General features: G+C 54.2%; 2 protein-coding genes across 11 annotated transcripts in view; one reads left to right on the forward strand and one right to left on the reverse strand.

Annotated features, from left to right (window-relative positions):
* The window catches only part of DMAP1 (DNA methyltransferase 1 associated protein 1), a 35,022-nt gene extending 18,535 nt beyond the window's left edge, over window positions 1–16,487 (forward strand). For 4 of the 6 annotated variants that reach the window (XM_054212751.1, XM_054212753.1, XM_054212755.1 and 1 more), the window contains 2 exons: window positions 7,997–8,069; window positions 9,951–13,980. In XM_054212751.1, coding sequence (XP_054068726.1) covers window positions 7,997–8,069; window positions 9,951–10,297 — 420 coding nt within the window. In that variant the 3' untranslated portion in view covers window positions 10,298–13,980. Of the gene's footprint in view, window positions 1–7,996; window positions 8,070–9,950; window positions 13,981–15,256 lie in introns of those variants that run through there. The other 2 variants (XM_054212749.1, XM_054212750.1) reach the window with 2 other exon arrangements.
* A 294-nt stretch (window positions 16,488–16,781) lies between these two features.
* ERI3 (ERI1 exoribonuclease family member 3) overlaps window positions 16,782–25,149 on the reverse strand; it is a 137,434-nt gene continuing 129,066 nt past the window's right edge. For all 5 annotated transcript variants that reach the window (XM_054212766.1, XM_054212763.1, XM_054212764.1 and 2 more), the window contains one exon: window positions 16,782–18,456. In XM_054212766.1, coding sequence (XP_054068741.1) covers window positions 18,374–18,456 — 83 coding nt within the window. In that variant the 3' untranslated portion in view covers window positions 16,782–18,373. The remainder of the gene's footprint in view (window positions 18,457–25,149) is intronic.

Consider the following 25,149-nt stretch of genomic DNA (forward strand, 5'->3'; position numbering starts at 1 on the left):
AAAGAGAACAGCAAAGGATACAAAATCTTGAATGAACTAGAGAAAGTGAATCCAACAATTCTCTTCCTCCGTTCTCATTCTTAGCTAAACTGAAAGGCAGTTAATGTTAAATTGCTGAAAGAAAATTCTACTGTCACCTTTTTCGTGGAGCTCTTTGGCGTGGGAGAGCATCTGGACCAAAGCCTTAGTAGGCTCTCGGGTATAAAGAGAGCACTCTGAGTACAGTAATGGGGTCTTTTAAAATAAGTTGTGGTTCTGGAAAGGACACTCTGTGTTGCTGCTTCTGTTGAATAGTGAGGTATTAAATGGTGTCTGTGCAGTACGAGGCCTCGGGGACCTTTGTCTGCCAGTCCTGGACCGATTTGAGAAGCTTTTACTGCCTTTGTGTGCCCATAGTGACACAGTCTCAGGTGTCATTCATCAGGTAATCTGATTGTATGTAACTTGTGCAGAGCACCATACATACTCCTTTTTTCTTTCATTAGCGTAACCAATATAATGATCGGAGTGTAATTAGTCACTGTGGTTTTTTTTGTATTTGCGTAAGTGTAGTTTCAGTTAAATTATTTAAGAGAAAAGTAACATCAATTCAAGACTAGATGCATGTTTTGCCACAGTTTCTTGGATTTGTGTTTGATCTGGAAGTTTACATAATGTTCTTGTACTGTCTGAAGCTGTCCTGGGAGTTTCCCCTCCTGTGGCCTGTTTTAGGGCACTCTCTGTGATCATAGCACACTTTGCTGTGCTCTTGATTTGTATCAGTCGGATGCAGCTCAGAGGCTGCAGCCATTTCCATTTCTTGCAGCCACCTCCACAGGTCTCAACTTGGCTTCTGCGCCTGTCGTGAGAGGCAGGTGTAGGACTATCTGGGAATCTGCAGACCTCCTAAAGCGAAACACTAGAGTGTCATACTGGTGATGTTCTTTTAACATAAAACACCCTCCAGTAAAAATATCCTGTGCAGTTCTTTCTTCTGTATTTTACTATTTTTCCCTACAAAAACCACTTCCTGTAGTCCTTTTGCATTTGCTTTACAGGCTTGCACTATATTTAAAGCAAAATGTATTTAAGGGCAAGGAAATCTCAGGGCTGGTAAGTGGCAGATAATACTTTGTTTGCCAGAAGATGACCATCTTCTAAATGGCAGGCAGTCCTGGCAAGGTGTGAATTATTCTTGTCTTCTCAGGTGTCGTTTCTTGTTACAACCTGTTTGTCAAATTGGGAGAAAGCTGACTCTTTCCAAGTTATCAGCCATCATTTGTGTGGATTCCAAGTCATTCTCATTTTAGGCCATTTGTGCTGGGTCAAAGCAATCCGTACCCCCTTCCTCGGGGCAAAAGAGCGGGAGGGTATAAAAACCTTGAAGACCTTGTTACCTACACTGGTGAAAACCCGTCCTGCTGAGACATTGATGCTCTGGGACCTTTGGTTTCTTTAGGAAGTATCTCTTAGCTTTACCCCTTGAATCGGCTCTATAGATGCATAATGAGGCATGAATGTTTATAGGATCAGTGAGCTGCCGCTTTGCCATATACCTGATTGTGCTGTGCTTCTCTGGGATGTGTTGGCCTCTCTCATCTTTGACAAAGCTTTCACTAGACATATTCCTCTAACAAGTAAAACTGGTTTAATTTACTAGGAGGATTCAAGTACAGAATTTATATTTTTGCACAATTGACTTGAATTGGTGAAATATGTCTAACTAGTCAAAAAACACACAGAAATAACCATTTACATAGTTAATACAGAAGTGTTTTCTTCTTAAAAGACTGGTTTATTTAGCATTAAGCTTCATTGAGGGAGCAAGTTGGTAATCATGTGCCATCCCAGAGCGATCGCTGGGTGTTTGATGTGTTAGATAGCATAGTAGAAATGACATAGCAGTATGACTCTTTATCTGTCCTAAATCTTAATCTGGCAGATCAACAGGCACTGACATAAGATGTGGGGTCCATGGCTGTAAGCTGGGGCAGGGGAAGCATGTATGTTCATTGAGCCAGAGAGTACCTGTACAATTTCAAACTTTTCTAACTTTTGCATATATCCATTGCAATTGCCCATCCGCCTTCCATTGTAACACTTTAGTTCTGAGCAGTTAAGCACTTCAGATTTCCAGAAATGTGCACGCTCATATCTGAAATTGAATTTCTCTGTTGGGGTTTTCTAAATTCCGGAGCTCTAAGGCTAAAGTACTTAATGTGGTTCGTTCTTTCCTTGAGTCTTAAAACTGTGCAGCAGTGGAGGCTCTCCGCTCCTGCAGACTAGAGCCATGCAGGCGGGGAAAGGTTGACCTTCTTTCCCCATCTTAAGCCAGAAAATGCAAAAAACATTTTTCATCTGAAACTTTAACACTCCTTCCCGGAAACCCACTAAGCAATTCAGTACTCTAAAGATATCCATGAAGAAAGTGCCTAATGAGAAAGTTTTCTTGCTGCTGAAATCCATGAAGAAGGTGGTTTTCAATGTCAGGAGCTGTATTATAATGCTGAACAACAATACCGGTGCTGGTGCATAAAACCGCAGTTTATAGCTGTACAGACACGGGTCAGATGTGTGGAGTTTTTAAGATAGTCATATTGTTTAGGGTTGGGGAAGGTTGAGTTTAAGGAAAAGGTTGTCTCAAAATTGAATTAAAATGAAGTGCAGCGTCAGGGAGGGTACGTGTGAAATATCCAAATAAACATTGATTAATTTTAAAAGCCTTGTATTTGGGTGATTGTCCTGGTTTCAGCTAGGATAGGGTTAATTTTCTTCGTAGTATCCGCTCTGTTTTGAGTTTAGTATGAGAAGATTGTTGATAGCACATATTGTTTTAGTTGTTGCTAAGTAATGTTTACGTTAGTCAAGGACTTTTTCAGCTTCCCATAGAAGCTGAGAGGGAGCATAGATGGGACAAGCTGGCCAAAGGAGTATTCCATACCATGAATGTCATGCTCAGTATATAAATGATGGTTGGCTGGGGGTCAGGAATCCACGATCACCGCTTGGGACAGGCTGGGGAGCTGATTGTTGGGTGGTGAGAGCAACTTGTGTTATATCACTTTATTTTGTATATTCTTTTACTGTTGTTTATTATTATTTTCCTTTTCCATTACTGTTCTATTAAACTGTTTTTAACTCAACCCATGAGGTTTTTTTCCCCTTTCCCCTCCTTTTCTCCCTCTTCTCCCTACCCTACTTGGCGGGGGGAGTGAGCAAGCAGCCGGATGGTCCTGGTTCACCAGTTCTGGCTGGGGTTAAACCACGACAGTGATAGACCAAACGAAAGGTTTCAGCACAAAAGTGGGATTTATTTATTTATTTATTTTTAAATTTGTGAGTACCAGAAATGGAGCACTTATGAAGGAGGTGACAAATGGAGAGCAGGATATTTAAGTTGACCGCATAGACATAATCACATGTGGGACCTAGCTGAAGCTGTCTGTAGATCCTGCAGACCTCTTCCATTCCTAGTGCGGATCCCCAGTCTCTACCTGCCAGGTGGTGATGCTGTAAGATATAACAGGGGACTGTGTTGCAAGCTCTGCTATTGCTTAGGCTTCATTACTCTTCAAAAATATACTCAAATACATTTACAACTATGCTTAAAAGTATTAGCATAAATCATGAAAACCGAATGGCACACAAAAATGAATGAACCAAGTCTGTTTGGGGAGGCTATCTCTTCAGTTATTTCTTATTGTGTTTGTTCATTTAATGAATTTTGCCAATTAGCAATTAATTTGCAGTAGGTCTCCTAGTCATTAGTGTGAATTAGCAAGGTTTTGTTGGCAGAATGTCTTGAACATTAAATAAAAATCCTGTATCATTCAAAACCTCAAGGGTACTCTGCGGTGAGACCCTCTACGGAAATGGAACTGCTCAGGGCCACCCCCTGGTCTCTCAGCCCCTGCTGTCAAAATGCAGTGGATGCTCTGTTCATCTATTTAAGCTGCATGGCCTAATTCCTGAGCAATGCCCTCCTCCTTCAGGGGAGAGCAGACTGGGTCAGTTACCGGTGTCCTCCGTGCCTCACAGGCCAAGTGCATGCCAGCATCTGCTGTGTATCCTAGCATCAGGCAAGGTTCCTCTCTGCATAGGTAGGCTCTGGTACTGTGGCTTTCGTGGTGTTGATTCACACAATTTTCTGTAGCTCTTTATTTATTTTTCTCTTGGTATACACAGTTCATGTGTTTAATGCAGGTTGTTTATAGCAAGGACAAAGGATTACAGTCCTTAAATCAAAAGCGACGTTGGTGTAATTATAAGCGCAGGCTGGTGTTGCAAAGAGGGCTGTAGGGAGAGGCTGTCAAAGGAGAAGAGCATCCAAAATATAGTAACCTCAAAAATCCCAGCTAATCAGTTTTCTGACTGGAGCAATCTGTTTCCCAGGTATTATTATTATATGGGGACTTTAAAGATAATAAATAACAATAATAGTCTAGTATAAGGAAGGAAAGAAAAGGGCAAATGCCATTCACCTCAGAAGCTGTAGTTGCTTGCTGTAGTTCTCCGAGGAACATAATTTTCCTCAGCCCCTGCGGAGGACTCGATCCATGACAACACCAAGAACATCCCAGGAGCTGTGGTGTAAGCAACGAGATTGCCCTGAGTGGTGTTTTCATTAGTGCAGAGATATGACCTGCAGGAACCACATATCCCAGCACACACATCTCAAGCCAGAGAGCTGTTCTCTGTGCCGTTGTCTGGGTCTCCGCGGATTGCCTCATTCCTTGGGAATGAGGACAGGTGATGCACCGCTTCCAGCACGCTGATGCGTCTCTGGACATCTACTTAAAAGGCCAAAACAAAGAAGGGCTTGCTGAAGTAATCTTGGGCTTATCAGAGCCGTACAGTGTGTGAAGGCTTCTCTCCTGCAACAAGGCAGCCCAGCTAACGGACCCTGGCTAACAGATTATCAGCAGCATTTGAGTAATAGACTGCTCATTTAGTTTTAATACATTTTGCATAGAGAGCAATCAGCCTTCATCAGTCTTAGAGATGAATTGGCTTAGCCAGCTAAATTCTAAAGATATTAGTCCGACAGCAGCCACATAAATCATAACATTTTCTTAATGATGGTAAAATTAAAATATACTCTTGCTTTGAGAAACCAATGAAGCCTTCCTGTTTGCAGGCCAGATCCTCCTGCCTGAATTAAAAGGAAGCTTAATTGATGTGTTTTTAAACTAAACTCACAGCCCCACTCCTCCTGAGCATCTCTAGTGTTCCTTTCTTTGAAGTTAAATTAATTTGTCCTGCCTCTCCCTGCTCCATCCTCTAATCTTCAGGAGTGTCAGTGAGGACCTTGGCTCTGTATTCATTGACCAGACTCTTGTGGGATGTGAGCAGGACATACACAATGTCACAACTGAAGGCTTTTCCAGGTTAATTGTTTGTGTTGCCAGTAGTTCCTTGAGCTAGTGGAAGCCTCCTAGGAGAAAAGCTTATGCTCTTCCTCTAACCAACAAACCAAGACCTCCTGTCTGTCCACCTAGCCTAGTCAAGCATGAACTCTTCCTATTTCTTGTCCTTTGTTCCTGAAGCTGGCGTGAAGTCCAGCATTCTTTTGGCAGCTGGTGTTTAACAGAAGGGAATCCTGCCTTTAGAAAGATTGTGATGTCGGTGTTAGGGGCGGGGTGAAGACAGACTCTCAGGGCTCCGATAATCACACAAGTATTGTGTGTCCAGAACTCTTCAACGAGGAGACGTCGGGCTGTTAACTTGTGTCCTACAAGTTAAGGGTGGCACAGTCTGACTAGGCCAGCCCATACATCCCCAAGCTGAGGCAGAGCTGGGTATGTTTCCCGTCTTAAATGTTCTGTGTGATTCCTTGTGAGGCAGAACAGTTCTCTGGACCAAGGCCTCTTGCTGTCAGGAATGTCTTCCCGATGCTCCAGGCCAACCATTCTGTCTCCTGCTAAGCTGTGCTAGGTGACCTTCCCTTCCTTGGCATCCCGCTGCTAGCTGCAACGTGGCACCCACCAAATAAACAGAACCATCTCCTGTCCCAGTGCTCTGGGCTTCATTATCTTAGGGCTCTACCCCGTCCTACTGCTTTTCAGCAGAGCCTGTGCAGGTAGTCTGTGCAGCAGAGCTCCTCGGAAAACCTATTTTCATAAGGTTCAGCTCAAGTTAAGACTCTGGACCAAAGACTTGACTGAAATCCGAATACCTGACGCCTTTGGCAGCCTTTCTTCTGCTAAAACAATCATTTTGTGGTGAACTGTAAAGGTTCAGTCTCTGAAGTATGAAATTCACTGCTATGCAGAAACCCTAGCTCTAAGTCAAAGATCCTCAGGGTACAAAAAAAGGACAGAGGTGTCCTCTAGACCCTACCAGTGCTGGCTGTTTGCACGAGGGCAAGTTTCTCTTTTTCCTTAGTGCTCCTTTTGGATCCTCTGGATCAGGTTGGTTTCTTAGAAATCCTCCCCTGATAGTCCTCTTGATCCTTTTGCTGGAGTCTTAATTGTGGTGGTAATATCCAGCAAAAGGCGCTTCTAAGCGTACACTGTGAAACGCCTGTTCCCCTGCGGTGCTCTGTGGTGTCCATACTCTGTTTTCTTGGCTGAAATGGTGGGGTGGAGAAGGCAGGTTTTCCCAGCTGGTCCTACGTTGGCGTTGTGGAGCTGCTGATGGGACATATTCAGCCATAGCTGAGTTAAGGTTAGCGCTTTCAGCATTTGGGTATGTGCGTGCAGCGCTCCTGCCTTTAAAGGAATTAAGAAGTTCCGGATGGTGTCTCTTGTTGTCATTGTGGTGTTGGTGCAGTGAACACTGGGGAAAAGGTGGGCCTAATGTGGGAGACTGACGTTGGGCTGTCTGTTTTGGGGAGCTTCAGCCTGTGGTTTGTGGAAAGTAAGGTGACCATGGGGACCCTCCAGTGAGCTCACCTCAGAGGCCAGTTTTAAGGTGGAGTAAAGAATGGCTCTTCCTTCAGGTCATTCCCAGCCCAGTGTTGGAGGCTCATGGTTGGTTTGGCCAAGGCTGGGGCTGCTGATCAGTAAGTGGTGAGCAGGATGGCTGCAGGATGCTCTCACCTCTTGGCTATTAAATAGCCTGCTGAGCAGCTTGGGCTGGTGGTCCCCAGGTGGAGGTGGGAGCTCACCTTCCCAGGGCTGGATATGGAAGGACAGCCTACGACCATGTGCCGGAAGGCGTTTGACAGTGCGGTGTTGAGAATCATTTCTTTCCTGGTCTGTCTTCCAGCATTGCTGAGAAAGGAAAGTGCTTTCATTCGTTCTCGGAAACCTGTTCTCCCTGCCATATTGTGCCAGCTGCGTTTGTGCTGCTTGTAATCTAATAAATGCTTGGTCTGAGCAGCTAGCACTCCTGCTAGAGCCCAAATGAATGCAGAGGAAGGACCCTGCTAAGTGTATGCATTCTTCCTCTCCTGGCCAGCCCCGATTCCCTTTCATAGCTCACATCTGATGCTTCCTCTCTCACCTAGCCCCTTAGCTCCGATGTAAATGTGTGTTCACACTTCCGCCAGTCAAGTAACTGTGCTCTCTCTGTCTCTCCCCTTTGTTATAAAGCCTGCTCTGTAAATGAATCCCACAGGTCTGGGGCTCAGCAGGTAAAAGGAGAAGTGAGTCTGTTAGCGCATGAGTCTAATCAGGCCGGCTAAAGCGAATAAAGTAGGGCAGCATTGCACATTAGCCGCTGTGTAAATGAGCCCTTTGATGGGCTGGGCACCGCGGGAGAGGGTTTGAAGCCAAGAAGAACTTTTGTTGTTAATTCAGTGACACATGGAAACTGTAAAACAGCGTGTCTTGCACACACACGAGAGAGAAAATAAAAGCCCTCACGACCGGGCTTTTCAATACCTGCCCTCGGACCTAGTCTGAAAACTTTCAGCCCCTGTCTCCCTCTCTTACCACTTGATTTTCCTTTCTCTCCCTTTCTTTTTTTGTTCCCCCTGCACTATAAAAAGAAAAGCTCTCTTGCCTTTTGAACTAGACGGCTGTGAGTGAGGGCTATCTCTGAGCTGTGTGGCTCTGTTACCTTTGTGTTCCAGATGAAACTGCCAAGCTCGGTGGGACAGAAGAAGATTAAAGCCCTGGAGCAGATGCTGATGGAACTCGGAGTAGGTGAGTAAAGGGGGCACGCGAGAGAGAAAGAGACACACAGAGCTAGCCTTTGTTCTCGAGATGGGCTATTTTTTCCCCTAGTAATACAGCCAGTTTCTTGAATAACAGTATGTGAATGGTTTTTAAAATATTTTATGTGTTTAAAAAAAAAAAAAAGAGAGAGAGAGGGTAAAAGCCAGAACAAGATGCACGGGGTTTTTTTTTTTTTTCCTCCCAGTAGAAAAACGTTTTAAAAGAGCCTTTGTTTCTCTCTTGTTTGGGCCTTTTTAACCATCAAGAGAGGCACCACAGTATTAGGAAGGCAAATCTCAGCCTTGCCGGGAGAGGTACTTCTAAGTGTGTTACTGACCACGGCATGCGCATTGTTCAGGGCTGCCCTGTCTTGCTTTCAAGCTTCGTTTCCTCTTAATTTACTGCTCACGGTGGCAAGTCCAAAATGCGTCTGGGACTGTTCATCCCCCCTTTATAGGTTGCATGCTGTGTGAAAATCTGGAGCATCTCTGCTGAAAGGCGAGTAAACACACATCCCTCACTCTTGAACTCCAGTGTCTTAGCAGCAGAAAGAAGGGTTCACTTAACATGTACAATACCCGCTCGTAGCTAGAGGGGAAGAAGTGCAGCCCATAGCTAGCTGCTGCCCTCCGTGCAGTGGGTACAGTTTGCAGATACTACAGGTCCCAGCATGCAGTGCCCCTTGATTAGACACCTGACGATCCCTTCCCCCCTGAACTGTGGCTGGGGGGAATTTTTAAAAATAGAAAAAGGAAAAAAAGAAGGGGAAAAAAAAAAAAAGCTTTATTGGTGATTTACAAGAGATTACTGAGCCTGCTTCCAGCACTGACTTCTGTTAACTCTTGTTATTTTTTTGGGCCAACTGGTTTATGGCTTGATATGTTGTCTCAGAGACTGTGTGCAGTTCTGAAGGCCTCCTGTGGCTGGTGAAAGCGTCTCAACCAAGGTGGTTTTGCCTTTCTGCTTTAAAACTAAGGGAGTTACCATCTTTGCCTGCTAGGGAAGCCTTGGGGAAGGATGTAAGTGCTTCTTAGAGCTTACTTTCCACGAGGGTAAGGAGGGGTTCCTGACTCCCCACTCTTGCCTTACAAAACAGATGTATCTTGAGGGCTTCCTGGTACTCCAGCCCTGCTGTGCCTTAGAGAGGAGAAACACACCCGGGCTTTGTGTGGGTGAACATAGTGCTAGCAGGAAGGGGTCGTGTGGGCAGCCCTGCAGACAGGAGGCCACTGCCATCTAGCAGAGCAAATGCGCAGAGCTTCATCCTTTTCTTCTCCAGAACACGCAGCTCTTCCTGGCTGTGTGTGCGTGTGATGGGCTGCAGCAGAACGCATGGCGTGGGGAGGTGATCTACCAGCCCACGCTGCAAGCAGTTCAGGTCTGCGTTAAAACACATCTGTAACACAGCAGCAGAGGAATTCTCTGCCTCAGTCCTACCTTGGGAGGAGCAGCAAGAGAGGCAAGGGAGCTCAGCCTGTCCACCCCTTGTTGGTGAAGGTGTTAGGGAACAGCAGGAGCAATTCTGTCCTCTGCAGCAGTGAGGACTTGTTCCCAAGAATGAGCTCCTTTTGTATGAGCTGGTGGGTAGCAAGATTGAGTATCTGGTGTGATCTGTGTCTTCCATCATCCTTCACTTGCCAAGTCCTGGACTTTGCAGGCTCACCCTTAGTCCTTGGACAGAGCCAAAGAACAGCCTGGAAATTCAGGTCTCCAACCCTTAGGGATGCTGGTTGTTAATGATCCATGTGATGGGAGTAAAGCTCTTGACATATTTTTGTGGGAGTGAACGGGCAGCCAGGAACTTTCTAGGGATCTTCCATTTTAGGGTTGCAGGTCTGGGTGTTTAACAGAACCCCTTTTTCTCCCTAGATCTTAACCCTATGCCCACAGAGGAGATTGTGCAGATGTTCAACGAGCTGCGGAGCGACCTGGTGCTGCTGTATGAGCTGAAGCAAGCCTTTGCCAACTGTGAATATGAGCTGCAGATGTTACGACACCGCTACGAGGCCCTGGCCAAAGCTGGTAGTATTGGCCCCCTCAGTGCAGAAGGCACCCATCCAGATGGCCAGGCAGGGCTCGGCATCGAGGAGGGCAAGGGAGATGCCAAGGACCAGATCATTGATGTAGTAGGAGCACCACTGACCCCCAACTCGGTGAGAAGGAAGGTTGGGGGGGCAGAACAGGGAGCACTCAGGTCTCCGACGCAGATGCCCTGACAAGCACTGGGGATGCTGCCCTGCTCTCCCTCCAGGTGTGCGCATCCAAGGGAGCACAGCACGCCTGTTTCCCCCCAAGTCCCAGTGCTGCTCTCTGGGCTCGTCTCCTGTGCTGGACAGTGTTCTTGGTGCTATACGTGGGGTCAGCAGGGCTTCCTACATCCTGCATGCAGGCAGATGGCTTGACGTGGGTGCCACCATGGATCAAAGCAGCAAAGCTTTGGGTGACGAGAGCTTGCACTATGGCAGCAACAGTGATGCCAGTACAGCTGCAGGCCTGAGGCATTTTCCTTCTAGACGCAGCCCCTTAAGGGTTGCTCAGCAGAGGGAAGCGAGAGGGTAAAGTAGTCTTGAGGTGATGAGCCATGACCTGCCCAAGTCCCTGGAGTCAAGCCCTGCCTGGAGCAGGAGGCTTGGGAAGGAGAGAGGTGTTTGAAGAGCAAAGAGGTGTTTTTATACCCCACTTCCAGTGCTGAGAAAGGAAAGCTAGACCTAGGGCTTCTTCCACTGCGAGCCCTGTGACGATATCCTGTGCTTGTGCCTATGCAGGATGCGAGTCACCACCCTCTCCTCCCTGCCTCTGTGAGGGCAGGCTGCCCAGCCCCTCACCACTGCCTCAGGGCCAAGGGTATGCCTGGGGATCAGCCGAGGTTGCTTTCCCTTCTGCACAGTCCCCTGGCACAGCTGAGCTGAACTGTCTGGTAAAAGCTGCCCGTCTCCATGCAGTGGCATCCCTGACACCTCAGACATACTGCCCCTGGTAGCAGCACAGACCTTTACTTTCTGAAATGTATAATGTATTGCAGGATATTGAGAACACCTTATCTGTCAACGGCAGAGGCGACACGTTAATCTGGACTTGAGTAATGTCCTATTTGATTGTGACAATATGGAGTCTTAAGGAAGCGTTCCACTGAGACAGGTTCATGTTTGCAAAGGAGTCTCCTGAATTTTCTTTTCCCTGCTGCATTCAATCTGAAATCTCACCCCTTCCTGCCCTCCGGAGTGTCCTGGTTTGCGAACTTTTCGGGCTGATTCACAACACACTTGCTCTCCCTTGAGCCTTTGCCTGTTGGGAAGGTGGGAGAGGTGGTGATGGTTTTGGTGGTGGCCATGGCTGCATGAGAAGGGAGCCCATCTGTGTGTTTCTGACCACGTTGTTCCTCAGTGCCACCTCCTGGAAAGAAAGGGGTGGGCCCAGGCAGCACAGAGGGGGTTAAGCTGACCCTGGTCTCTGACATATTTGAAAGAAATATAATCAAGTTAATTCACTGCAAGGCAAATTCAGTACCTAAAGGGCCCCCATGTTAAATACAGCACTGACCTTTACCGGCTGATTACACAAAGACGACACAATTAGATTAGTCCAAGACAAAAGGTCAAGCACATTCACACTGTGACCATTTTATGCTACCTTTCGAGGGGGGGAAAAATTACATCCCAGCTGGAGGGGTATTTTGGAGAGGAGGGGAATGGGGCCGCTGGACCATGTTCTGCCTGGCTCAGGTGTGTTTGGAGAGTCAGACAGGGCCTGAACTGTGCTTGCCCTGAACCTTTCCTGCAGTTCTGGGCAATGTGGCAGTGGAAGAGACCAGCAGCCTGTGGCCCACAACCAGCTTTTCCAAGGACGGGCTGAGCTGAGTGGAGGCCGTGTGTTGGTGATGCTCCCAGCCCTGCCCAGAGCTGTCGGGAGCAGCCCCCAGTGCCTCTTGCTCAGCATTGTGGCTAAAACCGACCTCTGCAAGATCAGCGGACTGGGGTCAGCCCTGAGGAGGGGGGTGGCTGGAGCAGTCGCTGGCTGTTTGGCTGGTGGGGTACATGCGTGTGTGCTCACCATGCACAGCAGTAACCCTGAGGTGTCCCAGGCCCTGGCACGATGGGGACAGCGTTGGGAGGCAGCGGGCCCAGGACACGGTGCTGAGAAAGCAGCCCGCCTCTGCAGGCGCAGCGCTTCTCCCCCAGCCTGGGGCCCTTGCAGCGGGGGCAGCAATGGCGTTAGCAGTAGCGGTAGTGCAAACGAGCAGCTCTCTGCAGGGCAAGCGCAGCGGTGCTTTGCAGTGGCCTTTGCCTCCCTCGCCTCCTGCAGCCCCGGCTGTGGGTGCTTGCGGGTGACACCTTGCCCTTCCCCTCGCCAAGGCCGCTCCAGTGGTTTAACCCTGCCACACCAGCCGTCAGCTCCCGAGTTCAAGTGTGTGCTTTGCCATTGAGCTGCCGGGGCCCCTCGGAGGAATCATTTAATCTCCCTGCTTCAAATTCCTCTGAGTTGGAGAATCCCTTTGTGCTGTCTAGCACTGCCTGCCTATGGCACTCCGCATGTTGGATTAAGCGTGGATTAGTTCAGCCTCCAAACCAGCTGCTCCCCTGAAGCCAGATTTGTTTCCCCCGAGAGAAGTATCTTGCTCCAGATGTTGGAGGGAGTGAGTGGCAAAGCCAGGAATAGGACTAGGACTCCTGACTACCGAGCCCTGTCCGACATGCCTGTATTCCTTTCCAGGAACTGGCATGGAGGCACACCAGGGTCCTGGGATACTGGTGGTGGCAACAGCTGACTGCCGCCATCCCCCTTGGCCAGCAGTGGGATGGGGGATGGCTCAGCAGGGTTTTAGCCCGGGTTAGGAGAGGCGTCTGCCTGTCTTGGGGGCACTGTTCTGCCATGCCACATCCACCGCCTCCCTCCTACGCTGGCTGCCTGTCCACCCTCTCCTAGGGGCTGCAGCGCCCATCGCTGACCATTAAAGCCGAGCTGGGATCCCCCCAGTGCTGTCTGCTGCTGACCCCGGGAGGGACTTTACTCGGGGCCTTTGGGAGGTGAAAGGTGAGCCGAACTCGGAACAAATTAGTTCCAAGCAGAAGTTCAGCCAGTTACTCCAGATTAGATCCTTTGATTTCCGCAACTCAGACTCCACTCAGTGATCTGTAATGAGTGACTCTCAGAAATCCTCACATTGCAGCACTTTGTTCCTGAGCTCACAAGTCAGCCCATTAATGGGTAAAGGAAAGGACCTTGAGTCTAAGAAGTCTCGGGTTCAGAGTCAGAATTATTTGACTTTTAAGCTTCCTTTATCTGAACTCCTGCTGACTTCTTGTTTTCTGAGCCTGTTTGAAAGCTAGAAGTTACATTGTTAAGATCAAACATTCTCTCTTTCCAGATGGAGTTACAATATCTGTCTTTTATATATATATATTTTTTAATATATATATAGTGTATATATACCAGGGTGTATATATATTCGTCTCCTTTTTTTTTTAATCGTTCTTTCCATTAAAAGAAACTAGACTTGTAGGCTCTTGTAAATTATAATGTAAAACATTTTTTTTAACCAGACAGTTCCCAATTTTGCCCAAGGCAACTGGAATAGCTGCGCCACAGAAGGCAATAGGAAGGTGATTAATATGAATTTGTGACATATTTGAAAGATGGGTCTTTTGCCATATAAAGATTATCAAACACATGTGCTCTTCCCCATTAATTCCGCAGCCCTCCCAGGAAAGCCACAAAGCCCAGCTCCTTTGTTTCCAGGGTGGGTTTTTGTTTTTTTAAATGTACCTTTCGGTCCCCTTGATTACCATGTATTTGATTTTTATAGGGCATCTGTTCACACTGCTGTGTGGGTTCTCTGGCCCTTTTATTTCCCCGTTAATCGGATCCCGCCAAGGCAGCCGTGCCAGGGCCTCTGACGAAATCCGTGTGTGTGTTGTATTTAACTTTTAGCCGTGCAAATTCCATGCTCTGTTTGCCGTCTGCCCAGTGCCCAGCGGGAACTGGGGGGCCGCCTTCCCACCGGGGGAGGCAGCGGGGCCTCCCACCACGCAGACTGCCGCCGGGACCGGTGGGGCTGGAGGAGCTGGGATGGGCAGGCCTGGCTCATTCCGGAGAGTGTGTCTGTGCTGCCTTCTCCGTCTCCTGGGTGCTTGCCAGCCGGGGCAGCGGCTCTGCAGGCCTTTGGGGACAGGGGATGGCTGCAGGGCTGGGTACGGCGGGGACCTGGCCACAGTCACCGTGCCTGTGCAGCGTGTCCTGCAGTGACTGCCTGCGTTGCGCAACGCAGACCCAACCTCACGCTGTGCAGTGGGACCCCCGGGGCTCTGGCACTGCGTGTCCCTATGGCACCCAGTGCGTGGCGTACCTGGTGGCTCTGGCGTGCCACGGAGCCCAGCTTTGGGTGCTGAACCCGCTGCGGTCTTGGCCGTAGTGTGCGTGCAGCACACAGCACCGAGTCTCGCTGCAGTGCAGCCATACGGCTAGGGTCACTGTCCCCATTTGGAGCGAATGGCCCCATCTTTCCTATGGCCGGATTCAGCCCTAAAACCTTGTCTGTGAAGGGTGAGGCTCACTGGAGCCCACCACTCTCGTTTGGGTGTATCGGTGCGCGCTGCCCAGAAACGAGGTGGATTTTTTTGAGGAGCCATGGTTCTCTGTCAGCCTCCTGCTCTGCTCCTGGACCACTTCACGGCAGGTCCGGATGGCAGAAGAGCATTTCCAGGCTCTGCCCTGTCCTACACCAAGCATCCCCAGCACAGCTGGCCGTAGCGCGGAGCCGCTCTGCCCCTCTCTCCAGGTCCCGAGGGATTATTGCATTCCAGCTGGCTTGGTCAGGGCTCCTGGGGCCACTGGGTTGTTGCAGAGCTCAGCCCCTATCTCCTGCTCACTCCCAGACCCTGCACCTCAAAGATGAGCATCCCAAAGCCCTGTCCATGTCAGGGAGGTGACATCCCCTGCAAGGGTGCCATCCCAGCCCCTCGTCACTGCTGCATTAGCTCTGACCCTCCCATCATGTGAGGGCCTGGCTCTGCCTCCAGCAGGGCAGATGGCAGCGTGGTCCACTGGGCACTGCCGGGTGTGATGCTGGAGCCCTGTGGCCGGCTCTGGGACAGGCAGTTGTGTTTTCCACATGACCTGAGCGCTCCCACCTGCTGACCCTGGGTTTTCTTTTGTTTCCTGTTTCCTTCTTGGAGCAGAGAAAGCGAAGGGACTCGGCTTCCAGCTCCTCCTCCGTCAAGAAGGTGAAAAAGCCGTGAGCCCCTTGCGCTGGGCGAGGAGGAGCTGCGGAGCTGTGTGCAGGGTCGGTGCCGTCCCCTCCCGGAGCCCCGGGGACAGCTGTCTGCCTGCAGCGATGGGGCAGGACAGGGGCCTTGCTGGGGCAAATGCTGCAGAACTGCAGGGAACAGCGGGAGCCATCCCCTGCCCGGTGTCACTGCCCCAGTCCCATCCGCCTTCCGGAGCGGTGCGGCCTCCAGACACCTGCAGCCGGTGCTGGAGGGTGGCCCCAGGGTGGCAGGGCTCTGCCGGTGGCCGCTGCTCCCCCGCGGCTGCTGTTGCTGCCTGCGGTTTGCTCTGGTGGGTTTGGGGTGTTTTTTTAAAAGCCAGATTTTCGTGAGCCTCCCTGTAAATACAGAACTCGTCACTTGTACTGGAGCAGAGTCGTCATTAGCCCTGGCGAGCTGATGTGGAGCAAGCCAGCTCGCCTGTGCCCTGGGCAGGCTGGGTGCCGTGCTGGGAGCACTGGCTGCCAGTGGCTCTCCCTGAGCTCGTCCCCTTTTGTCCCAGGGCTGCAGGGCTTTGGAGGGGCTGAGGTGTCACCGATGCTATCGATGGGAGCCTGGGTTCACGCACCGCCTCTGTGGCCACCACGGGCATGGGTGGCCCCGGCTGTGTGCCCCACTCCAGGCCACTGCCTGCCTGCCCACCCCGCGTCCCCTCTGCGCTGCCTGTCAAGTGTAACTGGTGATCGATCCGCCGTGACAACGTCCTCCGAGTCACATTCTCGCCTGCAGGAGTAAAGGGCAAAGGCCAAGTTCTTAGTTTTCATAGAAAACTAATTAGACGACTCCATCGAAAATAGGTCAATAAAGCTGATCAGGGGCTGCACAGACGGAGCCATTAAACACCCTGTGACCTTTGCGTGGAGCAAGTGGGCAGGGGCTGCCCCTTCCCTCCGGGAGCTGCCCACTCATCCCAGATGGACAGCTGTATCCCTGTCACCCAGCGGCACCATGGCACTGGGCAGGGTCCTGTGGGCACCTGGACGTGGTGGCGTTTTCCTGCACGGCTCGGTGTGGCATCATGGTGCTGTGCTCATGCTGGCTCTGCTGCCCAGGGCAGAGCCACGCTGGAGAGAGATCGGAGATGCTTTAAGTGCGGTAGCAGCAGTGCGGGGACAGCGTGCCGGGCTGCAGGGCGGGACGGCAGATGCCAGTGGGACATGGTGGTGGCTGTCACCACCCTGCAGCGGGCAGAAGGCTGGGTGAGACTGCTGGGCCCATGCTGGAGAGCGGGGCAGTGCTCCCAGCAGCAGGGAACCCGCACCGCCCTTTCACAGCCAAAAAAGTTTGCCTTTTTGGGGAGCGTGGACATGCTGGGGTGCCAAACCCGAGCGAGGGCAGCCCCACCGGTGGGGCACCCTGCTCCCAGAGATGGCACAGCCCCACCTCTGCCCCCCCACCCCGCACACACTCGCACATGCATGGGCACAGCCCCGGCTCCTTTACCCCCAAACTTTATTCATGTGGCACATTTACAGCAAGGATTGGAATAACTAGACAATGAAAATGCTGGGTTTGCATTATCGGTTGGTTTAACTGGAACACCACACACCATGCAGTCATGTACCGCCAAGTTCAGTGCCTGTATTGCCCTTCTGGCTGCCGTCACCGGCTTCGCTCCAGGCCATGCACGCACGGGCCCGGGGCTGCAGCCTCCCTGCAGGTCAGCGCCCGGACGAGGGCTCCATTCAGCAGGGCCCCGGGGCTGCGTGACACCCGGGGCCGGGGGGGAGACACACGCGCGCCCTCAGCCTACCCCACGGCTGCCCCCCAACTGCTCTGGCCGGCCGGGAGCCCAGCCAGCCGGAGGGGATGTGCTCGCCAACTCTCTCAGGCAACAAGCCAGCTGCTGCTGAGCGTCCGTGGGGACCTGCGAGGGGCACGGCACGGCACGGCACGGCCCGCGGGGACTGTGGGCATGTGAGGGGGGGTGTCCAAACCTCAGCTCGGGAACCGAGGGAGGCCGGACGGGGTGGGAGGGGAGCGGGGTCAGGGGGCCTGGGGCAATTTGCAGCTCCCCTGCTCGGGTAACCTGTGGGCCGGGGGCCAGCGCGCGCTGGCACGTCCACCGCCGGCAATGGACGCCGTGCTGCGACGAGCCTGGCCCCGGTGGAGCTGGAATCGGTCGGCGGGGCCGGGGCAGGGCTGGGCATCCCACCCAGCCCCGCAAGAGGCACGAGCAGAGGGGGACGGGGATGGGATGGGACGCGGCTCTGCGCGGACACTGTCACCTCCCTCCTGCTGCCCGCCCGCCCGCCCGCCGGGCCCCCTGCCCCACTGAAGGGAGCCCTCCGGGGCCCCGCAGCCCGCCGTGGGGCTGCCAGGGGCTCTGCAGCGGAGAATACAGGCACTTCACCTTGAACATAAAGAGACGGATCGCGTTTGTCACATACAGGAGTCAGAGAGGGATTAGTGTTGACTCAAAAAGGGGAAAAGGCGCTGGGGGGAGAGGCGGGGGTGGGGGGGCTGGCGGGGAGGGCGAGGGGCCGTCTTGACACTGCTGAGCCTCCGTCAGCGCAGCCCGGGCACGGGCAGGCGCCGGCCTCGCTGCAGCAGCCGTCGAGGCCTTGAAAACATAAAACCAGAGAAAAGAAAGAAGAAGGGAAGGCGGGGACGGCCCATGCCGGGGAGGAGATGGAGGGTGGGGGGGATGCTCTGGCTACGGGGCGGGAGAGGGAGGACGGGGTGGGATATGGAGGGAGGGACGGAAATCGGGAGCCAAAGAAAAAGAACAAACTACGAGTCTAAAATGTGGTGCAAGCGCCCTACGCGGCTGTCCGCTAGCATGGCATAATGTCCGGAGCAGCCCAGAGAGGGAGTCACATCAGGTCTACACAGATTTGCCTTCCCATATATACAACCTCTACTGGAGTTAACAGCTGAAATTGAGATTTTTTTTTTTGTTTTTTTTTTTTTTTTTTTTTGTGTCGGTTCCTCTGGCCTCGGTTGCCGTTTTATTTTAATGCTGGAGCCCGTCCTCCCCGCCTCGCCGGCGCCGGGCACATGCAGCCCTTGCCTGGCTTGCCTTGGGGATCAAAAGGGTTTGGAGGTCTGCTTGAAGATGAAGCCTCTATGGGCCAGTGTCTTCATGATGTTGGCGATGTTCTTACAGTCGTCTGCAGAGAGAGCACAGAGATGCTGGGTTAGTGCCATGATCCGACCGGGACCTGTTGGAATAAGCTCCAAGTCCCACGCTGGGGCTGTGCCCGGAGCCCCCATGTCCCCACCAGTCCGGGCACTCTGTCCCAAGTGCCTTGGAGCAGTGTGGGGTCCTCTGGCTCCCCAGCACTGACCACCTGCATCCCGCTATGGCCCCACTCTGCACTGGGATGGATCCATGTCCAGGACCCGAAGGCTTGCCTGAAGCAGTGGCATTGCCCAGGCTACTGGTTGCCACATCCCTGGGTCCCCCTGGGCCGGTGCTTGTCCCACAGCATGTGGCGAGCCGGTGGATGGGGAAGGTGGCGTTCCCGCAAGCTGGATCCACGCTGGCCCCCAGCTCTTGGCCAGCGGCTGCTTCCCTGCAAGCCCCGTGCCGGCCACCGCAGCCTCCTCTTCCAGCACCCCCGTCCCTCGGTGGCACTGAGCAGCAAAGGGGTTGTCCCCGCACCAGGATGGGGATGGCAGGTGATGCCAGAGCTGCCCTCCACCAGCCAAGGAGGGTCCTCTCCTTCCCCTCGCCCTCCTCGGGCAGGGGCTGTGTGCCACCTGGCTCGCTCTGCTTGCCACCACCATTCAGGCTTGTCCCCATCCCTGCCAGAGCCAGCCCTCAGTGCTGCCCCGTGCCCACTGGCCCCAGGCTGGCAGGCCAGCCGCAGCCATCCCCGGCGTGGGACCATGGCCGAAGCGGGTGCTGGGGACCAGCCGGCAGCACCGCGGCCACCAGAGCGAGCGGTGGGTGGGCGGCGAGCCGGGGAGGGGGAAGGCTCCGGCTGGTGTTATTTACCTGGGACTAAACGCAGGCACCGTTTGCTAAAATAGAAGCTGGGCTTAAATTGATTCCTGGTGTCTATATTTCATGTTGAAAATTGGCTTGTAAATCCATGTTTTGATCTATGAGGGCCGTCTCCTTAAGAAAAAGCAAGAGTAAATGTGTAATTTCTCCCTTGACAGCACACGGCGCAGAGGCGATCCTTCTTCCCGCTCCCCTCCGTTTCGGGACAGCTCCACTCGTTCCGATTACCACTCTTTCTTCCTCGCCCCACGCCTTGATGTCTCCATTTCATTACCGCCCGCCCATTTATCAAGCTGTTACCGTAAGGGTGACTTTGCCCACTTGCGTGTGGCAGCGGGGCCCGGCTGACATGGGGAGAGGGTGCCCCGGGAAGGGGGGGGCGGGGGGGCACGCAGGCAGGGCCCCCCTCTCCCCGCCGCCGCTGGATGGATGTTGCGGTGGAAGGAAGGCTGCATCATTACTGATGTGTAAATGATAAAGAAGCCTCCACATCCATCTCCCAACTGTAAATCCAGGGAGTGCTTTATAATCAAGCTACAGCGATAATAATGTGAAATTAGGTCTCTCTATCAACGGGAGGAGGCCTTTTAATCACGGCTTAAAGGGTGCAAACGCTGTTTATCATAATTGAACTGTATCCGGGCTAATTGTGGCCATATTTCACTGTCTAGGAGACAGCAGGCTGCCTGCTGACAGTGCCGCGTGCCGGATTGAAGGCCCCGCGTGGAGGGGCAGCACTGCCCTGTGCCAGGCTCCTGCCCATAGGGATGGGGCTGCCGGCCCACCTGGCCGCTCCTGGCCACCAGCCCCGCTGCGCCCGGTGACCCCAGTGGCAAAGCCATCACCCGTCCCCCCGGGTCAGTCGGAGGCGTGGGGGGCTCCCTGCCGTGCGCAGCTCCCGGCGGGATGGCCCTGAGCGGCTGCGGACCCTCCTGGCTGATGGCCGGCAGTCAGAGAGGTGATGTCCCCAACGTCCCCATCACAGCCACGTGCCTCCTGAGTGTCCCCCCCAGCCCCCGGTGTGCCAGGCCAGGGAAGGGAGGTGGGCGTGAGGACAGCCCAGCGACGGAGAGGTGTCCCCAGCCCCACCGAGCAGTGCAGGGGCACAGACGAGCCCGTCTCTCTGTGCCTCTGTCCTCTCTGCTGGCCGAGGTGGCACCAATGGCTCCGAAAGGGCCCTGGAGATGACGGGTGTCCTGCCCAGCCATGCCACAGAGCCAGTTGCCACTGCCACTTGTTCCCACTCAAGCAACCCCTCCCTGCCCTTAGGACCCCCTGCTCCATCATCTTGTCCCCCGGCCAGCTGAGCCCCTGGGAAACCAGCGCTGGAGCCAGCTTCCAGTGGGACCTAACAGGGAAACGGTGCCTCAAAAGCTGGGGAAACTGAGGCAGGGGGAGTGCAACGGTCTGTGGCCAAAGTACCCCCACCCCACAGCCAGCCCTGGCCTGGTCCCCCAAAAAACACAACAGCAAGGCAAACCCTGGCCTCTGAGCTGCACCAGGGGGGCGGATTGGATCTGAAAGCACAGCCCCGGCCGCTGCCCTTCCCTGCTCCCAGGCGTCCCGCTGCCCACCTCCCTGCCCGCAGCATCCACCGGGACGCTGCCGGCACTTGGCGATTGCTCCGTGTCGCTGAAAGGGGAACTGCGCAGAGACCTGGGGAGCGGCCAAACTGGATGCGAGACCCCATGGAACCCCCCGGGAGACCCTCTGGGACGACCAGCTGCTTCCTAAACCCCACCAGCCATCGCCCCAAAGCCCTGACGTGCTCTCGTGCCGGGTGCCAGCGCTGGGAGCCACCCTGGCCTCTGGGCTACCACCCCGCAAAGCCGGTGTGTCGGTGCCACTCGCAAGCCTGTGCCACCAGCACCGTCCCCACCGTCCCGAACAATGCCACGGGTCCCTGGCAGCGGGAGCGCCAGGCTCGTCATAAGTCATTTAGTGAGACTGATTCCAAATCAGCACTAAGGTAAACACGCTTATTATAATTATCCATGTAAAAAAAAAATCAACAACAGCAGAACAACTTTCTAATATGCAATTACAGCCATCTATTGATTTTACAATGTAATCCGCTCCGATTGATTTAATAACACAATTATAGGCTGGCTCTCGGGATATTAGAGTGGGAGATTTTCATAAACTCCAAAGCAAAAAACTAAGCGGCTTTTAAAACAACACAGTCAGATGGCTGTTTGGGGAATTATTAGCAATATGAAATCCTCTAAATCTGGCCGTCGTTACCTTGTGAAAGGAATTTCTATTACAAAAAAGGCAATTGACAGCCTAAGAGAGCGCGAACGGGATTGCTTTGCTGCTCTTTCGGTGCTTAATCCATCGCGGAGGTGACCACGGGGCAGGGGATAAGCGGGCTCCGAGGCAGGCTCGAGGCGGTGGGGGGGGGGGCACGGGCAGCCCTGCCCTCCCTGTGCCCACCGGGGGGCTCTTGGCTGCAGCGGGGCTGCCCCAGCACCTGCCGGCACCCCCAGCCACGTCCCATCAGGGTGCCCCTGCCCGGGGCCGGGGAGGCTGGCAGGGTGCGGAGCCCCCCGCCATCCCAATCCCAGCGCGTTGGGATTGCGTTCCTGTGCAACCTGCTCTGGGTGACCCTGCTCTGGCAGGGGGGTTGGACTAGATGATCTCCAGAGGTCCCTTCCAACCCCCACCATTCTGTGATTCTATGATTCTGCACCTGGCTCGCCCCGGTCCCGGACACCTCCTGGTGCCATCGCGGGGGGTGGGGGGGGGGCCTGCTTGTGTCCCCAGGCCTGAGCAGGGGGACGGGGTGAAGGTGGCCCCGCGGGTGCCGCACCGGCGCGCACACACGCACGCGCGCCCCCGCTCGCCTGGCGCTCGCTCCCTCAATGTATTCCCGACTTTATGGGCACATTTTTCTTGTCAAGCTGACAGGGTTGCTAAGTGGATTTCTCCCTGATATGCGGACGGATTATCACATTACTCCAATGTCCTACACAAACATATTACTTTATATTCAATAGCCCTAATGAATATAAACTGCTTTTTCTTTTTTGGGGGTGGGGGGTAATCTATAGATTTTTAATGAGGGCACTATTAACTCCCTCCTCTTTAAAACAGACTTAGGTGCAGCCTCTGAGTAGAAAATCAATGGTGTTATTGTAGGAATATTGTATATTGATATTGTAATAATAAGATGCAATTGATTTAGGGGTGTTGTGCGGTGTGTGTGAAAGGGGTCAGCCCGGGGTTATCCTGCCTCCCGCGAGCGCGGCGGTGGCTCTGCCCTGCCTCCCTGCCCCTCGCCTTGTCCTGCCGCTGCCGAGCGTCACCCCGTGTCCCCCCCGCGGCAGCCCCGGCACCTCCGGGGTCGAGCTCGCCCCGAGGCGCTGGGTCCCGGCCACCTCCAGGACCATCCTCGGCCAGGCTGTGGGGGTGATGTGCCACCCCAATGTCCCCTTGTCCCGGCTGGCTTAACCCCAACATGTTTTAACCCGTCTATCCAGTGTTTTAGCGTTACCCACTGCAACACTGCACCTCCTCGACACCCATGTCCCGGCCCTCTCCGTGTCTCACCAAGCTCTTGGCCGCGGTGACAGCCAGGGACAGTAGCATGCGCACACGTGCAGGGTGCCAGAACCTGCCTTTTAATTAGGTCTGGAGTTTGCTGCCGTTCAGCATCGCCGGCTGCCCTTGTCCTCGAGGGGGACAGACGTTCCCACCGTGCTCCTCTGTTGGGTTGGACGCAGAAACCCCCCAGCCCGTGGCGCTGGGCTCTCCGCCTGGCGTGTGTCCTCCCTCTAGCCGCTGTGAAACCAGGACAAGCTCAAGGATTTCGGCAGCAAGAGGCTGGCCTGCAGCCCGGGCATGACGTGGGAAGAGCATCACCTCCGCACCCTCCACCCCAGGCACCGGGGAGAAGAGAAGGGTCCGCGTCCCCATGTGCACTGCCCTGCCAGCACTGTCCCCATCTCTCCTGCGTCCCCATGGGACCAGACCACCCAGATGCCACCGCCACGGGGGCTTGGAGGGCCGGGCACCACTGCCACTGCTGTGCGCTGGGACGAGATGCTTGCGGTGCACGGAGCCAGCTTTTCAATCCCGGGTGGGCTTGGGGTGGTTGGGGGAGCTCAAGGCCCCCCTAAATGCGCTCATTTGGAGGCAGCCCCGCCGCACCTGGGCTACGGCCGGGAAGACGGATCACCCCCGGCCCGAGCTGAGCAGGTCCATATTTAAACTGTCCCCATGCTTTATGGGCTGTACAAGAACTGATGCTCAGGCGACGAGGGGCCATTTGTCAATGTTCTAATGGCAGATTACTGTTAATGAATAATATCACTGCTGCCTTTGTATAACAGCTCCCTGCAAAGCGGAAACAGGGCCGCCCAGCCACCGCCGCCCTTCGTCTCTCCGCCGCTGGCCCTGGGTGACAGCAGGTGGCCTTGTGACCGGCGGGAGCTGCGCAGTCCCCACGCAGCCCGGCGCTGCTGCCGGCGTCCCCGGCAAGCGCAAAGGGCAGCGCTGGGTGCTGTGTCCCCCCCATGGGCTGTACTGCTCCCCCTGAGCAGGCATGTCCCCAGGAGGGGACAGAGCTGTCACAGGCAAGGAGTGATGCCCCTCGCCTGGCACATGGAGCCAGGTTCTTGTGGCCACTTGCCCTGTCCATGCTGGACCCCGGAGTGAGCTGTGTCTGGTCTGCATCTGTGCCCACCGTGGCACGTCCCATTCAGTTGGCGCCTGGGCTGTGCTCACCTCGGCAGCGGCCCTGGGACAGCCCTGCAGCGGGGTCACCCCGCAAAATGTGACTGCTTCTGGCCTTCGTGTGCTCCCAAGGCTTCCCCGGCCCAGGGAGGGGGCACCCACACTTGTCCCATCACCTGCGCTGCACCGGGAGGCCACGGCTGTGCACACCCCAGCCAACGGGCAGCGGTCACCCCCCTGCAGGGACCAGCCACCCACCAGCTTCGGGGATGAGAGGACCCACATTGGTCCCAGGGTGACCTTGGCCATAAGCATCCTGGGGGATCCAGCACTTGGCGGTGCTGGGGAAGGTGGGGACACTGGGATGACTGCCGCAGCGGTGACAAGGACATGGCAGAACACACCCAGCCCGAAGGGAGCCATGGGGATGCTGGGGACGGTCCTGCCAGGCTGCTCCCAAACGAATGGCCTCATCATTGTGCACACGGGGCGAGGGGCTCGGCGTGCCCCGCGCAGCCGGCAGGTATATTAGGTGGAGCTGACAGCGATGCGCAGAATATTAAGAATAACTTACCTCATTATCTGCAATTACGTTACTGCCACACACCTCATTTCTTCACGAAGAAGAGAAAATTAGTTTTATATTGACTTCATCCCAGTGCCTCCCCTGCCTGCCCCGCCACAGAGCGCCCACACGGGCTCTAAAGGGGGGTTTGGACACAATTAATACCCGTCCTCCCCCATCCTGTGGCTGTCCCTGGGGGGAACGGGATGGCTGTCCCAACCCCGGCGCGCCGGGGTCAGTGAAGCCTCCAAATCCAGCTCAGCCAGCAGGGATGGTGGAGCGCAGAGGGCATGTCTCTGCAGGGAGGTGACACTGCCAGGTGTCCCCAGGAAGCAGCCGGGCAGGTGAGCGCAGCGGAGGGGACCTGTCCTGCCATTCAATCTGCCACCCCGGGCACCTGCTTCCTCCCGCCCGGGCTGGCCACCATCACCCCATGGGTGACTGGCCGCTTCCTCCTGTCCCCTGCCCTGGGGACTGGAAGAAGAGTGACTGGATCTGGGTGGCCGGGGACACTGGGCTGCCGAGACACCCGCCAGCCCCGCAGGCTGACGGATGACCCGGCACGGGCGATGCCACGCGGGGGGACCCCGAAATCAGGGTCACCCCAGCTGG

This window comes from Rissa tridactyla, chromosome 8 (genome assembly GCF_028500815.1).
Source record: "Rissa tridactyla isolate bRisTri1 chromosome 8, bRisTri1.patW.cur.20221130, whole genome shotgun sequence".
In the NCBI taxonomy this organism is placed as follows: Eukaryota; Metazoa; Chordata; class Aves; order Charadriiformes; family Laridae; genus Rissa; species Rissa tridactyla.